We start from the raw sequence: 16,631 nt of genomic DNA, 5'->3' as shown, positions 1-16,631 counted from the left end.
ATATGTCCCAATAGGAAGCGGCTCAATGAGAAACAAACCAAACTGCTCAATGTTTCCCTGTGAGTGGGCCTATAAGGCATCAGAACACATTTCCTATTGTTCTTCAGTGCCACCTAGTGGAAACTTTTCGACTGTCAGTTGACACTTTCCGGGTAACTTAAAACTCCGGTTGTCATGACAACATGTCAATTGAAAAGTCTAATCGCGTGTATGCCTGTGGTAGATCCATCCCAATCTGCAATACATGACCCTTTCATTTTGCTCTAGTTTGCACCAAACATTATTACCTCATGTTTTGTGTTTAAGTAGGTCTCTACCTATCTTTAAATAAAACATTTCCTTCTTATGCCTCAGCAGGTCTTTACCTACCTTTCAGGTAAACAATTGGCATCAAGTGCAGCACAGTCTAAAGTTTATTCCATTCCCAATTCCACCTAAACAATACAGGTGATTTGATCACTTCCTTTGACAGCTAAGTAGATCATAAGTAAGGATGGAGAGGGTCCAACTCAACCAGGACAATGTCCTGCACGCCATCTTACTATCCAGACTGAGAGGGAACATGTGCATCTACAGGGAGAACACCATAGAATCACTAACATGACACCAACCAGGTCAGAGGTCCAGAAAGGACCAGAACTATTTCTATCAGGCTTATCCATTTCCCCTAACAGCGGAAGACTCTGCCAAACCTTTTGGCTGGCGTAGCCTACCATCTCAGGCTTGTGTTGATTCCAAGCTCCAGACATTACAGTTAGTGCCAGGCTACATCTATTGTTGTGGCTGCTCTGAAGATAAGACACTGACTCCCCAGTGGAGGGGAGTACAAACAAATACTTGGCACCACACTGTGGACTGTTGACAAGAGTAAGAACTAACTTTTAACAGAGCTACCAACACTCTGGATTGCATTTGACTACATAATTTTTCCTGGATAATAATACTCTGCCTCTCTGCCATTAACAGCAAAGTATAACGATCGATAGGCTACTTGGCAGATTTTATTGCAATGCTTTACAGAAGTAGGCCTACAACAGCATAGCAAAATGTTTTGCCTCTGGAAGACATTCCAGATGCAACACTAATTATCTATTACACATTACACATAAAGAATATTTCAGATAACAAATTCTAATGAGGTGGTTTATTCCTATTTGAAAATGTGACTTGATTCAGAATGTTAATACAGAAAAATACAGGAAATGTACCTTACCTGCTAGTGATTCCCTGTGGCATAGGAAATAAACTGCTGAAATGGGCAACTGTCTGGCCTTCTAGACGAGAGTCTCTTAAAAAATTCCACACAGACAACTGTAAGGAAAGGCCGAGAGATGCGGCAGGTGGTTATCCACGCTTTGTAGCTCTTGCACTGACCGCCCCACAGGAGGACGAGCTGTCATGTTGTCAGAGGGGACCGCGACGATGTGCGACGTGCTCTACGCCTGCGGGAGAGCGACACACACACACACACACTCCATGATCATCTGATGTGACTCTCACTCCTTCCCTCACACTCGTACTGCTTTCCTGTGCTGGAGACCCCTCCTAGCAGGACACAAAGCAGGCATTATTCGGACTCAAGAACTCCTTGCTTGTTCAGAGCCCATGTGGACTTGTGCTGCTGGGCCGGGACTCACGCTGGCAGCCTAGAGCAGTTAGAGAAGTAAAAAAGCAAGAGGTCTAAAAATGGAAGACAGTGAAAAACACAGTGAATTTCTGTCTGAGTTTCTGTCTGAGTCCTTAAAAGGGGTTTCTGGGCGGCTGCCTCCTGGAGGATTGCAGACGGACGTTTGTTGCCAAAATCTACCTCTGCCACCTCAGTCAGACGCATAGCTTTCTTTAACACACAACTTGATTTCCATCCAGAGAAAGGGGTTGGGGTTGGGGGGGTTGGAAAGAACCTGTAATCTTACGTTTTCCAAACATAGTGACAGTACACACAGTGCTGACTGTGTATGGAACATTGTGCTGTCCCCATTAAAGCTTGCATTGTACCCACGACAATAAAACATTTGCTTTGATTTTCCATATTTCATTCATTCTTTCAAACATCTAAAATCACACATCTGTGCTAGTTTACCCCCAAGGCTTAGAACAGACAGGGATAATGCTTCCCTCAGAAACAACTGACCCAGCAGACCATTGCAGACCAAAGATGCATAATCTAAGAAAGTCTCCTGACAATAGATTAGTCGAATCAACAGCTGCAAAACCACAGGAATGGATGTATGAATAACGACAGCTGACAGCCGACAGCCCATAATAACCCACCAGAACATGTGAAAGTGAAGAGAAAACAGTGTCGCTGGGAATGTGGGGAATTTTGTTTGTTTGAACTTTTGATATGTCACTCAGCCATGGGACCGTGCGGTACAGTGCAGAGAGGAATGCGAAGACTACAGCCTGTCATTACTGCTGCTCACAGGCTCATGTTGCGCTGGGCTTTAAACCACACATTAAAGTTTAATTACCATCGCTCCACAGCGGCTACCAGAGGAGTCCACTGGCTTCACCCACAGTGGGAGGGGAGGAAGTGGACGGCCCCAACACTGGGTGTAGTGTGTGTGTGTGTGTGTGTGCAACGCTGAGGCCCATAGCTTGCTGAATGAATAATTGAAATACTGTTCAACTTAAAACTTCTCCGAGACATGTACGTACACACACACACACACACACACACACACACACACACACACACACACACACACTCTCACAAACACACACACACACACACACACACACACACACAGTTGTAAAAAGTGTTTAAGATGACCCCCTCCTAAGGGTTCTATGATTAAGAAGTGTTCATACCAGAAAGTGCTCATTGGCATTGCCAAGGTCGTTAAATTGGGTGGTTTTTATGTCAAAGTTTAACTTGTCCAACTGCCATTTACTCTGTGTCCTTTTATTTGTTAAAAGAGAGTTGCATATAATCTTAGAGCAAGCAAACATGTGAATCAATCATACTGTCTGTTCATCTCTTAGAAATAAACTTAGTTAAACGTAGTACTGACACCTTATAAGGCTAAATATACTGCTTACATTTTTACTGCAAACTGTGGGCATGCTGGTTAAATCTAATTACAAAGATTCTTTCAATTATGCTCAATTTGCTCAAGTATTTTTATATCTGCAAGGTTAAACCTGCAAGAGTGCAATTAAAACTCACCTTTTATATCAAAGTGTGGGCTGATGCTGGGCTGGTTTTAGTCCTGAGGTCACTGTGCTGGTTTGGTTTGTAGTGCTATGAACCCTCAGTGGTCACTGCACGCCTGATGCCTGTCACGCCTCTGGTCATGGTCTGTTGGCACCAGTGAAGGCCTACCCCGTAGTTGCCACTCCTCTGTTGTACTAATGTTTATAAACCAACAAATTTCCATCATTACAAACAGGATGCCCCTCCTATACGCTATCTCTGTTCTATCACTGAAAACACTTCAATGTCCAACTAATTTGTTTCTACACTAACAAACTCAGCTGAAGAATTTGGGCTGGCAGGAGAGTTCAGTTTAACTCACTGGTCTGGAGACTTCATAGTTGTGATCGTAAATATTGCTTGAGACAATGCTCTAGTGCCCCCTTATGGTTCTCAATGGTAATAATGTGACAGCTCTGGCAAAATGATTCACTGAAACATTCTGAGGAATTTCAAACATTTTGAAGGAGTAATGAGCCGAGATATTATATTACCACAGGAATGTATTAAAACATCATTCTTTAACAAATGTTTTTTATCTTATTCTTTCCTCAGTGTTTCTCAAACTTTTTCAGACCCAGGACCACTTAACCAATAAAAAAAACCCTCAGACCACCTAGCTAAAAAAAGAGTGCCACCTACTTCAACAGTATTACACAATAGGCCAAACCACCTTGCTTATTGTCTTTGCACCCTGCTTATTGTGTCAGAGAATTCATATGATTTAAACTGGCGTAGCTTGCAGTGTTGTAGAACTGTTTTGATTTACATACAAGTTGGTTCAATATTGCAAACAACTCATCTATATTATACTCTACCACATCTGCTCGTGGACCACTTAGGATAGCTTGCGGACCACCAGTGGTCCCAGGACCACACTTTGAGAAACACTGCTCTAAAGGATGTCTTGTTTAGTTTACTCTAACATCAGTGAACGGTAATGCTCATACTATTCCAAATGTTTCTGTCATTTATTAAATGCTGTTGCAATGTAAAATAGCCCACACATTTCAGTAACTGATCTAGTCTCCTCTAGGCTACCGAAGTCATAATGACAAGATTTGAAGCTTACCTTTTCAGCGAGTCCTGTGGCAGAGTCCTGGGACCAGAGCTTGATCTGCTGCGTTACCTTCAGAAGACTCAGTCGGCAGTGGACTGGACTGTCTTTGGGCTACGACCCAAACATGGTTTGGTGTGTGGCACTCCCTCTCTTTGCTTACCATGGTATGGTGGAGACTTGTGTCCACCCTCCTGACGATGAGGGCCCTCAGTATTTTACTATAGCTAGATTCTGCTAATTCTGTATGCTGGATAAAGTTTCAATATGGAGAATTTTCTTCACATTAGCCTACATCTGCCCTTGAAGAGTTTATCGAAAAAAATGGTTATTCCAAGCTACAATGAATGTTATTTCCAAGGCCAAATCTAAGACTGTAGAAGTGTCAAGGTTGGGTCAAGCATTTCACTCTGCACGTCTGCAGTGTAGAAAGAGAGCTGAGAAGAACTTCATGTCACTTTATGGACAATATAAAGATCTGGTTCTATAAAGACCCTTTCTTACTAATCTAAAAGTATATAAAATTATATATGAAATTGCTTTTGCCAAACTCAAAAAGTAAATTCACCCTCAAACAAAACCTACATTTCTATAACGCTTCCCCAAATCTAACAAGGTAATGCCAAGAAAACCCTTAAAAAAGGTCTGTTTGTACTTTTGTGTGTTGTATTGCACGCAAAAGGACATTCCTCATATTCCCTCAGAATGCGTGCAATTTCCTGCCTCTCACTGTCACAGCCCTTAAGACTTGCAGCAAAACAAATGTTGATTTCACTTTGAACCGTCTGATGCCATGTGGAGCTTTTGTGTTTTTTTTTCTGTCTATGTTCAAGATGCTGATTTTTCTTTGATCTAAAATCCATAGGATGACCTTGTGATACTTTTTGAAGGTGCTGAGAGTGGGAAGGTTGAGAAAATACCAATTTCAGGTGAAATCACTGAAAACAGCACTGGGGATTGCTTCATTAAGTAAATGGTATGTTAGTTTAAAACATTGCTTTTATCTACAGTTAAGTTTTGTCTTACCATGGACTGTGTCTAAGTAAATTGTAAAATATAAACCAGGATCCACATACACGCTCCAGTTTATTAAATTAAACTGTACTATAATGATGTATGCTCTGCCAAGTAGTGACAATTATACTCTACATTTTGAGTAACACAATATTCTGCTATGTTGTTGTACCAACAAGCAAATTAAAACAAGGTACACGTTCAACAGAAATCAGTTAACAATTGCTTTTATTAAAGTTTATATTATATGAATTTGTAGACTGGAATGTCATTACTCCAACATTTGATAATAAAGTTCCATGATTTTACATGTAGAGGTACAAAAACATACTCTTGTAGCAGAAATGTGAGGCTACATAAAGTAGTTCACAAATACCGTTAACAAAGACAATTCAAGAACTACAGGAACTGAAGCATTGTTATAAATGACCTACCTGTACATGTCCCTTGGATGCTATGATCTTAAGTAACAAAAAAAGTGCATTCAGTAAAAAAAAAGAAGGCATTTGTTGAGCTGTTCTCTACAAACCCCTGTTCTCATCCTTTCTAGGGATATACTGTACACACACACAAAACAACAGGAAGCACTTTGCTTCAGCCAAAACCGCAAGAGTGAGGGAACCCGGACATATATTAATAGTCCACAGAAACCAGAACTGACTTAAAACTGAGTAAATAGTTAATATGGAATAAAGTAAAGCCAAGCACTTAAAATGACTAAAATGTCAGCATTAAATAACATATACTGGCACATATCAATCTATGCGCCTTCAAAAAAAAATCAATGGGGAATTTACCGTATGTGCCTTTCATAGCCATTTCCCCAATATAGGCAGCTGATATGGAGCTGATACTTCCTCTAACTCAATAGGAGTTCAGTAAGGTTGATACTCTGGGAAATGTAATGATACATAAAAACAAGATGCCATCTAAGCACAACCATGTGTGAATAATCACAACAGAAAGGGCATTTGGGGGATGAGGACATTTCATGCCTTTTGGACAGACCTGCTGAGTTCAGTTTTAAGAGCACTGTGGGTGTTGTTCAACCACTCAGGCTGAATCCTTGGCAATCTGGTGCTGTATGTCAATATTTGGTTTATTTGAACTTTTAATACTTTAAACGTATATTTTATTCTTCTCGGTCAACTGTATTATGTACACATCAATACCGTCACAAAATAAATTCTATTCTGAAGGGAAAATCCAATTGATGGGTTCATAACCCATAAAAATATAAATGATTGTAGTATCAGTTTTTTTGTTACAATATTTCATATTTGTCCGTCACAAATGATGTTTCTGTGGAGAATTTCACCTGGCTATCTCCATCGACAGCGGTGACATTGAGAACCTAGAAGGAGATAAAAAATAAAAATGATAAAACTGTAAGGCCAACAAAAGGCTAATGTCTTAAAATAGACATCTGTATGTTAAAGACTGTTATAGTTACAGTTACAGTATTTTGCCACAAGTGGTTGTGTTTTGTCCAAGTGTATGTGTCATGTCAACTGTGTGCTGATGACGTGAAAAACTTGCCTGTATATCACATAAGTTGTTTGTGGAGACGAAAGACACACTGATTGGAAAGAAGTCGCTGGTTTGGCCGGCAATGCTGAACTCCATGCTGCCAGTCTTGTTATCGGCGTCGATGACTGGGAAAGACCACACCAGAATGTTCCGTCTGCTGTCATGGCGATACTCGCCGTCCACATCTCCAATCACAGGTGCTCCCACGCCCGACCTGAACCAAAAGACAACCCATCAGAACATGGACACTCAAAGAGAACCAGCAGCACATCCATGTCTAAATGTGCGGTGAAAAAAGTAGCCAACTCCTATCCTGCCATGAACCTGCGTGTTCCGCTCAGTGCTTCATGTACCCAGATCACCGCCGGCAGTGCCCCTGATCATCCAGCAGGAGGCAGCGGATATTGTAATTGAATTGGTCTATCAGACTTCAGATTTCTTATTTGTAACTGACCAAATATAAGAGCTTGTTAATTAAGCCAAAGTTTAGCAACATTCATTTACTCATTTATTTACGCAATTAAATTACTCAGCCCAAGGATACACTTCACCTCCTTACAGCAATCAATCTATTGTCACAATAATTAATTCTAAATAAAGTTTTTAAATAAAAATTGGCTTAAGGGCCAAAACATCGGAGCTTAAAATGCTATTTCATAAACCCAGTGGACTCACGGCAGGGGAATCGCTATGGCAACGTCTTTGAGTTCCAGATTCTCCTCGTGCAGTTCGTACTCGATGTTGACATCACACCCAGTGGAGCTCTCTGAGGGCCAGCAGTTTACTACAAGAACAATACAAGCAGAGGGTTACCAGGGAGCAGTACACAACAGCAATGAAAGTGGACCGCAGACGTCAGAAATCAATCAAACATACTTGTGAGAGGAATGAGGGCCTCGTCAGTGGTTTGGACTCTCCATTTCAGAACCCCTACATCATTGTTTAGAGGGAAAGACTTCTCTGCATTCTTCAGTCCAATCACACACTCAGAGGAGAAGAGCTTCTTGTCCACGTTGGGGTGAGTCTGACACAGAGAGGTGAACGGCCTTACATCAGAATCAGCAGCAGCACAATCTATTCATACAGTTGTGACTGACTACTCTTGCAGAACAATCAAGTACACCTGACATTTACATGGATTTCTTGGCTACCAATCATGATCAGATAGCAGCCGTCCATATTCACCTTATTCACACGGCAGCCACTGTGCACCAAAACAAGGCTATGGGTACACTCACTATATCATACTTGTTCTTCCCCCCTACTGGCGAATGCATAGAACACAACAATCCTCTAGTTTGTGTACCCCATAGCCTCGTTTTGGTTTACAATTGCCACCGTGTGAATAAGGCCAATGGGGGAGGAAAACGCTCCTTTCTGCAGGCTCTGCCTGATAAGGTTATCTTCCTACCTGTAGCTGAGCTCCTTTTTTGTCATTGTTGGCGAGGTGCAGACGAACGCGGCTGTTCTTGTCGTCGCTGATTCGGAGCGTGATGATGCCAGTGACCTCCATGTTCTGCAAGCCCCCGTCGCGGCCGCAGGCCAGGGACACCTTCTCTTCCACCCTCAAATGAACACTGTCAAGGAAGGGAGCACTTCAGCAGGCAGATTCTTTGATGCATAAATTGAAGTGTCCGCATTGACTTAAATGAACACTAATTTTTGTATACATATCCACTATTGACACAGAAGTGTATTAACATCCCATAGTGCCATTGTTTCCTCCAGATGTGCTCCAGGTGTGCATGAGACACTTGAGGAAGGGTGTGCAGTACTGTACCTCTCGGTGTTGATTGGTGGTGGTAGGGCTTTGCTGGTGTCTGACTGCTTCTTTCCTGTAACAGGCATGATGATGTTCTCCCCTTCAGACTTCAGTTTGTCCACAAAGTTCTCCACCTCCTTCCCGCGGGAGCCCAGCTTCAGGGCCTTGTTTGGACCACTCGCTCTGTAGGGGGACATGTCATGGCACAACCAAAAAATTAATCCACCTCATTTCAGTGTCATACCACGGAGATCTTACTTATGTCAAGTTGAAGTTTATTGCCATTTCAACAACACAGTTGATAGGAAAGTGCCTTGGTGTGCTCACAGTGCAGCATGACTCATCACAATAAAAAGTATATTGAAGTGCACTTCCTTACGGTTAGATAAAGTCCATCAATACTCTCCAACAAGTGAGCTCATGTTCATAAGCAACTTTATAGATGTGGAATCTCTCAAACAGACCTTGCCAGATCACAGTACTTTAAGCCATGAATACAATAATTTAAAAGAAATTACTTACAGAAGACAAAAGCTGTCTGCTAAATACTATAACAATAAAAATAACAGATGAACTAAATCAAAATAAATAAAGCACAGAGCAGATTTTGCGATACCTGGCGGGAGCAGGAGCCATCCTGGGTTTCTCCGGTTCAAACGTGTCTTTGATGAGGCCAGCTGAGGAGGCTATGCTAGCCCCGCCAAAGCCCCCGTAGGATGGGGCCTTCCTCCCGCTGCGCTCGGCGTCCCTCCGGACCTGCTGCAGCTCTTTGGCCTTCCTCCTCATCTCCGCCTTGGCCTCCCTCTCCTGGGTCTGTGCTCACAGGACACACACAGTGTTTAATACTGGAGCAGACTGACAGCCCAGAGTTAAGCAACTGGTAGTAGCAACAGGTATGTCAGAAACACACATTCTTAACAGATTAGTTATAGGGCAAAACATAAAACAAATATTTATTTTCCTTTTGTTTGTGTCTGCCCAAAATGATATCTATATCAGGGCTGCAACTAACAATTATATAGAAGTTGTTTCAAATGTCATAAAACTGTTGTAATGTTATCAGTGTTTCATTATGCCTTCAAATGCCTTGCTTTGTCCACATGCAAGTTGAAGTCAAGGCAATTAGAGAATTTTTAGGTATTTTCCAAAAAAAGTGACAAAATCGCTGAACCCATTAACAAAACAGTTGCCGATTAATTCAATAATTGACAACTAATCGATTACACGTTGCAGCCCAAATTTGCATGAACTTGAAATTCAAAAGCAGACACTCTATATTAGAAAGAAACATATTCTATTATACAGGCACAATTTTTGTATAATTATAATGTACCATCATTTCCTAAAGAAAATAAATCACTCTAAAATATTGCTTTCACAGGCCACACACTGCAAAACTGACCTCTCTGACAGCGCGGAACACCCTCTCCTCATGGGAGTCCATCTCTGTGAAGGTGCGGATCTGGGTGAGGTTGACATTTTCTCTGTAGCCCAGGGCCACGATCTCATCAAAGGCGAACAAGAGCTCAAAGCAGTGGTCCGAGATCTCCCCCTCGTCCATCGTGCGGCAGTACTCCGGGATCTGACAGGCAGTTTGATTGTGAAATGTCAACAAACCTGCAGTACATACACTAACTCAGAAGTTCTCAACTTATTTGGGTCTAAGACACACCAAAAGTCAAACCAAAATGCCAAGACACATATGGTTACTGATTATGAAGTATGTCACACACATATAAGTTCATTCTTATGCCCATATTTTTTCTAGAGTGTTCATTAACTGGGACCATAGATAGGCATATGCTCACATGATGCTGACTGAGCTGATTAATAGATTGCCTATTAGGCTGCTTTATAACAACCACTTTATAACTATGAGCCTGTATAAAATGTTCCTCAAAATTCCACGGTACACCTCACGGCACACTGGTTGAGAACCACTGCACTAACTCACAATGACCCCATACACACACACACACACACACACACACACACACACACACACACAACGACATACCACGCGTGAGAAAAGCCGCAAGGTCTCCAAGTCCTCTAAGATGTTGCTGTTCTTGGTGGTGAGGAGGACCATGTACAACCTCTCCAGGGGCTGGTAGACGTAGCGAATGCTGTCAGTCTCCACAAACGTGTGCTGCTTGCCCACGTTCATCAGCTTTGGAAAGGCCGCCAGGAGGCACTCGATACGTGTCCTCGTCATCTCCACAAACTGTCGGGACAAGAGGGGCTTCCCCGACTTGGTACACACTGCGGCCGCCAAAAGCACCTAGAAACAAAAGGGGAGGACTCAGTCTGAATAAACACAACTACAGTGTTGCCACTTATTGACCTGTATACAGAGTTTTCATTTCTACATTCAAATGGCCTCTTAGGCAGTGTGTATTATGCTGATTTCTGAAGACTTTTAAGCTGAATTGATTTTTTTTTAAATCAAATATTTAGGGCAGGGATCCTTACAAATTACAGTGATTTAAGATGGGTATGAATAAAGATGTACAGTTATTTCAGAACATCACAAACAAAGCTTTCCACAGTGCTCTTTCCATGACTAGAGTGCTGGCTGAAGGATTTCAAGAACAATGTATTGCATTATTACATTTGTCAGTTGTGCATGGCCTTACACTGTCTGTACTTGATACATCACCAATAATGTGTGTAACTATTACTGCGTCTGATGTAAAAGATTACTAGCTAATTTATATTATTACACCACCACATTGTAAAAAAATATATTATTACACCACCACATTGTACAAGACCATAAGCTCCCTGCAGACAAGCTAACGTAACTGCAGATCGAACACGAAATAAGACCTTTGATTCGATATGCTACTGAGACGGCTAGCGTTAGCTTATCCTATTTCAACAGAGAAGTGGGCTATTCATAAAATCTACAAGTTTTAATATGTATGTAATGGCCTGCTATGTTCTGACCTATGGCCAAAACGACCACTATAATCACATATAAACAACTCCCAAACAACACACTCAATATAAAACTAGTCAAAACACAACTTAGTTCAAACTCCTGTCTGAATGGAATGACAGCAGCTAACTTATCGTTAGCTTACAGAGGGATTAGGATACCAAGAATCGTTACAAACAGTTAGCAAAAATAGCTAGCAATTTCGCCTGGTGGTTAACGTGATAAAGTGTAGTTCAAAATCCAGTAGGTCAATTATTGCAAGCTGCCCAACTTACTCAAAACTATTACCTGTCTGAGAAGAGACTCGCTAGCGAATGTTAGTTAAACAAGCTACAAGCTGCTAACGTTACGGCTAGCTACCTTGGCCTTATCTCTTACCATTTTGAGTTTCCTGTGATATTTCCTGGTATAATCTCTGACCGCGACTGTCCTATCTTTTACACGTTTATCAAGAAGTTAATTTGGATGCTGTCGCTGTTGATGTGGTCATCTGTCAAGGCTAGCTAGAGTTGAGATAACTTGGCAATATGGCAGAAGTACATAGCCACGTCTCCGGTGGTGACTGAAGTGGTGACGAATGAATCTTGGCTACTAATGATACTGAGTCAGTGGCAGCTACAACTTTCTCTGACCATCACACAACCAGTCACCCTGTGCCCATCCCCTCAACGTTGTGTTGGATATCAATAATGTTCCTGAAGCATTCATTCATCGAACACTTCGATAAATATCGATGAACTGTTCCAAAATGCAAACGACTTTATACTTTTGTTTGCGCATTGGTTCGGAGACGGGGTATTTTTATTGTACTGTGAATGTGTAACGTGACGTTGCATACGGTAGGGCCTGCGCCTTTTGACTTCAGAAAGTCAACGATCATTTAAAACACTGACTGAACTGTAGCTCTCTGCTGCAACGTTACTTGTTTTGCAATTTGTACAACTCAGGAAGGAGAAAGCAAGAACAAAAGTGACAGAGAAGCAGACATCTACAACGCATGCAATTCGTCTTCCAGTCCAGATGGAGGCGGTCTGTACTATCGACATGCCACTACGGCTGATTACGTTGTTAGCTATCAGTGAGGAAGAATGTGCAACAACCGAGCATAAACAACGCGATGATGGTAGCAGGTATCTGTCCGGGCATGTTGTTATTTATTCACATCGGCAATTAGTAAGAATTCCCACAACAACTGTATACCAGGCCGACTTATACCGCCATTAAGCGGGAATGTGGATCTTATCTTTTGCTAGATTGGTAAGCAAACTGTCGTAGCTTCTAGCTAGCTAGCGTTAGTGAGCTAACTTTTTGAATGCAAACATCCGCCCAGACTGGGCTATTGCTAACATCTTATCATAGTTTCTTTTGATCAGTTAGCTGCTATGCATGTGTCACTGTGCTGTGAAACATTATAATTAATTGAAGTTATAACCACTTTTTATGCGAGTTAAAGATGACATAAATGTGACGGTATCTTCTTCGTGGACTTTTGGACGCTGCCTGTCATATGAGGCAATAACCTTTCTAGACAGATGGCTAGTCTAGCTGAAGAGTTTAACTCGGCTACCAAAAGATACCGTGGCGTACCTGTTATGACTTACGTAGAACTGTATCTTCTTGATTCTCTGTTTTCAGATCCGTGGTCTTAAACGCCTCCAGTCTCCAGTCCCATGGGTGTCTGAATTCAGTTGACCATTGAGGTGGACAGGATAAAACAGGCATGGGCGTCGTTAACTTCTTATTTTGTACCATTGGAAAATGTTTCGAAATAGCCTGTTTCCTGCTGGATTTAAATTTTGTCATTGTTCATTCCCTGATCCGGCTTTTGATTGGCTTGATTTCCTTCATCCATCACCTACCCATGTTGCTCACAAACTCTGTGATAGAATGCTGGAACCTCACCCTCGTCTGCCTGTTCACCATGTCGGAAGGAGTGTCAGTATTGACTCACAACCTGGCTGGGGGTGGACAGCAGCTCATAGGAGGGCTGGTGGAAAGTTGTAAGATGGTAGGCTACCTTGCCTCCCATGTACTGCTGCGAACCAGGGACCTTCTACACCGTGGGTTGCTTTCTGGACACAGTGTGCTGAAGCACGTATGGGAGGGCTGTGGCATTGCCCTTAGCCTGGTAGTCTATTTAGCCAACACTATTGTGAACTTGCTGCTGATTAGCACGCAGAATTTTTACACTGTGCTCGTCGGTCTTTGGGAGACAGTCCTCTGTCCCTTACAAAACATCTTGGAACTGACCTTGGCGGTGTTCAGCTTCCTGTATAGCACTCTGGTCGGGGCCTCGGTCTTCCTGTGGACGCCATGCCTCTCGGCTGTGGAGTTTCTGGCCTCCCTTGGCCACATCTTTGTCAGCATTTTCCTGTTGAATTTTTATGGACTGTTGTTCACAGTGGGTGTCGTAGCGAGCACCACGATTTACCTGAACCCCGAGCTGTCAAGACAGCAAGCCAACCGCCTCACCCACTACATCAGCACAGTGCCCTCCCTTCGACATCTGCAGGTGCCTATCCATCGCTTGTACGTGCTAGAGAGAAACCTGCGGCAGAGGGTGGCCGTGTGGCACGGCAGCCGCCACCGCTTTGGCCATCGGGCAGTGCGGACAGATGGGGACGGGGATGCGGGGCAGCCGGAGATACTAGCGGAGCAGAGGGTGCCTGCTGGGAACGCCGCCGGTGGTGACGGACAGCCCGCACTGGGCCTCGCACGCCGACCCCTCGCTCACCAGCCCCCGCCACCGGCCGGTCACTCTTCCGAGCGCCTCTTGCCGAGCTCCAGCACGAGCAGGCCGCTGCAGACGGCAGACGAGGGCAGCAGCCTCAAGCCGTGTCCGTCTCCAGAGGTGGACTCCAGCCTCCTCACCATGCTGCAGGAACAGGAGGAGCGCAAGAAGTGCGTCATCTGCCAGGACAGCTTCAAGACGGTGGTGCTGCTGCCCTGCCGCCACCTCTGCCTGTGCCGCAGCTGCACGGACATCCTGCTCACCCAGCCCGTGTACCAGCGCAACTGCCCGCTCTGCCGACACATGATCTTCCAGACCATGGATGTGTATCTCTGATGGACCAGTGGCCTCGGCCCGCTTTGCTTTGCGTCTTAATGCCAAGCGAGATCTTGCTGTTGAGAGCTTTCTAGGGTGTCGAGTAGCAATCTCAGGCTATCAGCTGATAGTGCAGGGGCTTGATGAGGATGGATCACACACTGTGGATTGTTGGCACGTCATTCTTGGCCTTTCCGCACTGTCAGTATGAGCACTGTCTTATTTGAAACCAAACAGACGTAAATGTAAACCAACAAACAAACAAAAGAAAACCTATGGCCAACTTTGAAAGATGTCTAGAATCTAGCCGACATATTTTGTACCCATAGTAATGCTTGCAATAGTTTTATACTCCCTGCGTGGTGAAGGACTGCATGAATAAGGGTCAGTGTGAGTGAGAACTACTCCAGTGCATATACACTTCCAAACACATATGCACAGAGGATTTATTTCTTAATTTGTGCTTCTTTCTTACAATGGCATCATTTATTTTTGATATTATGATGTGTTAAGATATTCCACTGTTATGCATTTGTTTTTCTCAACAATCAGATTTTCATGTCACATGAACGGGTTGACAGAATGTTGGAAGTGGTTTTGTATACCTCTGATCAAGGTGTTGTTGTTGTAGGGAACACGGCGACTGTGAAGATATAGTATAAGTATATATACTCTTGGTGAAATGCTTTGTTTTCCATGTATGTCCTCTCAGTGCTTAATAGTATTCCTACATTCTTTTGAAAAATTATCAAAAAGGTGAAAAACAGAATATGAAATCAGCTGTTGATATATGAATATGAGAGTGAACCTGTTAGCCGTTTTCATTTGCCTTAAGAAGCATACGCTACCTGACGAGCAGACAAAAAAACATGCTATCGTGGCCTAGCAGTAGGCTTTGGTCGTTTTTACTGCTTTGGTCAATTCCAGAAATTGAAGTTCACGGTTCCGACTCGCAAACATCACTGGTAATTTAAAGTGGGCAACCCTCGTTTACATTCCGTTGCAAGAGACAAAATGAAGAAAAACATTTTTATTTTAATTGTTTACCTATCTTGTGTACTATAGACAAAGATGGACATATTGGTGATCAAAAAATGTTAAAATGAGAGAAATCCATGCTTCCAAACACTATCTAATACCAGTAGTAAACACTATCTAATACCATAATTTCTCCTTGAGGTATGGTTTTATATAGTTAAAACATCATGTTCATTTCTTGCTTAGTGCCTTGACATTGTCAGACATTTGAGGGATCATAATTGTATATCTGCTTCTGGTGATTACAATGACGGGTTCAATAAAAACAGAAGTTTGTTTTCTGGGATCAGGGACCTTGAATACAGCTTTGAGCTGTTTATGTATTTTTTTGTATTCAGAAGGTGTGAAGATGATGAGAATGTAAGTGATGTGAGAACACTCAATAAAACATGTCTAGATTTCAGACTGTTTGTACCTTGCAGCCTCCACATTAGTCTAGATTATTAGATGGGATTACAAGTCAGTTAATCCTTATTGTACATATTCCAACTGAATGCAACAATGGCTGTCTAAAGACATACATTTGAGACGGGTTGGTAGCCTACTTGCGCATACTATAGCAATTTGATGTAGCAGATTCACATAATATTATTACGAAAAGACAACACAAAAATGATTAGATTATCTGTGAAGATGGCTATGTATATTTTGATTGTTCAATATATTCTTCTGTGTAGAGCCATCAGTAAAGTTTTATTATCTGACAAATGCAGAGTAAGGATGGATCCAGGGAGCAGGAAAGGGGTTGTCTGGGTGAATGCGTAGACATTACATGACGTCATAAACGTACAGGAAAAGTTTTAGTCTGATGTGTATATTACAATAGAATACAGCTGCTCAACAAATTAGACACAATAACTTGTCCAGTCATCGCAACATTGAGAGTTCCCCCTAAACACTCATCTTTCCATTTACCACTTTCTAACAATATCACAAAAGGTCTTCTCATTAAAGTAACATGGGATTATTCAAGGAAATGATGTGAATACTATTAGCTACACTTTATTAGCTCTTATGACAAGTCATTTGTGAATCGGCTGTAAAAAC

General features: G+C 42.4%; 3 protein-coding genes across 4 annotated transcripts in view; 1 reads left to right on the top strand and 2 right to left on the bottom strand.

Moving 5' to 3' along the window:
- phldb1b (pleckstrin homology-like domain, family B, member 1b) overlaps positions 1-4,467 on the bottom strand; it is a 61,879-nt gene extending 57,412 nt beyond the window's left edge. Inside the window, exons 1-3 of the mRNA XM_048266080.1 lie at positions 4,269-4,467; positions 3,170-3,351; positions 1,214-1,442 (exon numbers count right to left, since the gene is read on the bottom strand). The gene's annotated coding sequence lies outside the window, so the exon portion shown is untranslated. The remainder of the gene's footprint in view (positions 1-1,213; positions 1,443-3,169; positions 3,352-4,268) is intronic.
- Positions 4,468-5,478: 1,011 nt separating this feature from the next.
- Positions 5,479-12,187, bottom strand: arcn1b (archain 1b). Its single transcript, XM_048267136.1, has 10 exons — positions 11,879-12,187; positions 10,577-10,840; positions 9,962-10,141; positions 9,176-9,372; positions 8,578-8,742; positions 8,209-8,374; positions 7,674-7,821; positions 7,473-7,581; positions 6,807-7,011; positions 5,479-6,621 (listed from the first exon to the last, which is right to left on the bottom strand). The coding sequence occupies exons 1-10, from the start codon at positions 11,879-11,881 to the stop codon at positions 6,532-6,534; spliced, it is 1,527 nt and encodes a 508-aa protein (XP_048123093.1). The 5' UTR covers positions 11,882-12,187; the 3' UTR covers positions 5,479-6,531.
- A 288-nt stretch (positions 12,188-12,475) lies between these two features.
- On the top strand, positions 12,476-15,987 carry rnf26 (ring finger protein 26). 2 transcript variants are annotated; one of them, XM_048266369.1, is made up of 2 exons: positions 12,476-12,630; positions 13,136-15,987. In XM_048266369.1, exon 2 carries the CDS (start codon positions 13,221-13,223, stop codon positions 14,565-14,567), a length of 1,347 nt encoding a protein of 448 aa, XP_048122326.1. In that variant the 5' UTR covers positions 12,476-12,630; positions 13,136-13,220; the 3' UTR covers positions 14,568-15,987. The 2 variants fall into 2 exon arrangements, with proteins under 2 accessions (XP_048122326.1, XP_048122325.1); XM_048266368.1 differs by having other exon boundaries at positions 12,476-12,757.
- The last annotated feature ends 644 nt before the right edge of the window (positions 15,988-16,631 follow it).

This window comes from Alosa alosa, chromosome 16 (assembly GCF_017589495.1).
Source record: "Alosa alosa isolate M-15738 ecotype Scorff River chromosome 16, AALO_Geno_1.1, whole genome shotgun sequence".
Lineage (NCBI taxonomy): Eukaryota > Metazoa > Chordata > Actinopteri > Clupeiformes > Clupeidae > Alosa > Alosa alosa.
Note: the sequence above shows the minus strand (reverse complement) of the source record. Positions and strands in the feature narration are given on the sequence as shown.

Bases quoted from the DNA above. Each gene is read 5' to 3' on its own strand.
- arcn1b (XM_048267136.1), bottom strand. The intron at 7,822-8,208 runs GTAGGAAGATAA...TCTCTGTGTCAG, and splicing joins AAAAAGGAGCTCAGCTACAG to ACTCACCCCAACGTGGACAA. The intron at 7,012-7,472 runs GTGAGTCCACTG...CTTTTGGTTCAG, and splicing joins GCCATAGCGATTCCCCTGCC to GTCGGGCGTGGGAGCACCTG.
- rnf26 (XM_048266369.1), top strand. From the start codon at position 13,221: ATGGGCGTCGTTAACTTCTTATTTTGTACCATTGGAAAATGTTTCGAA.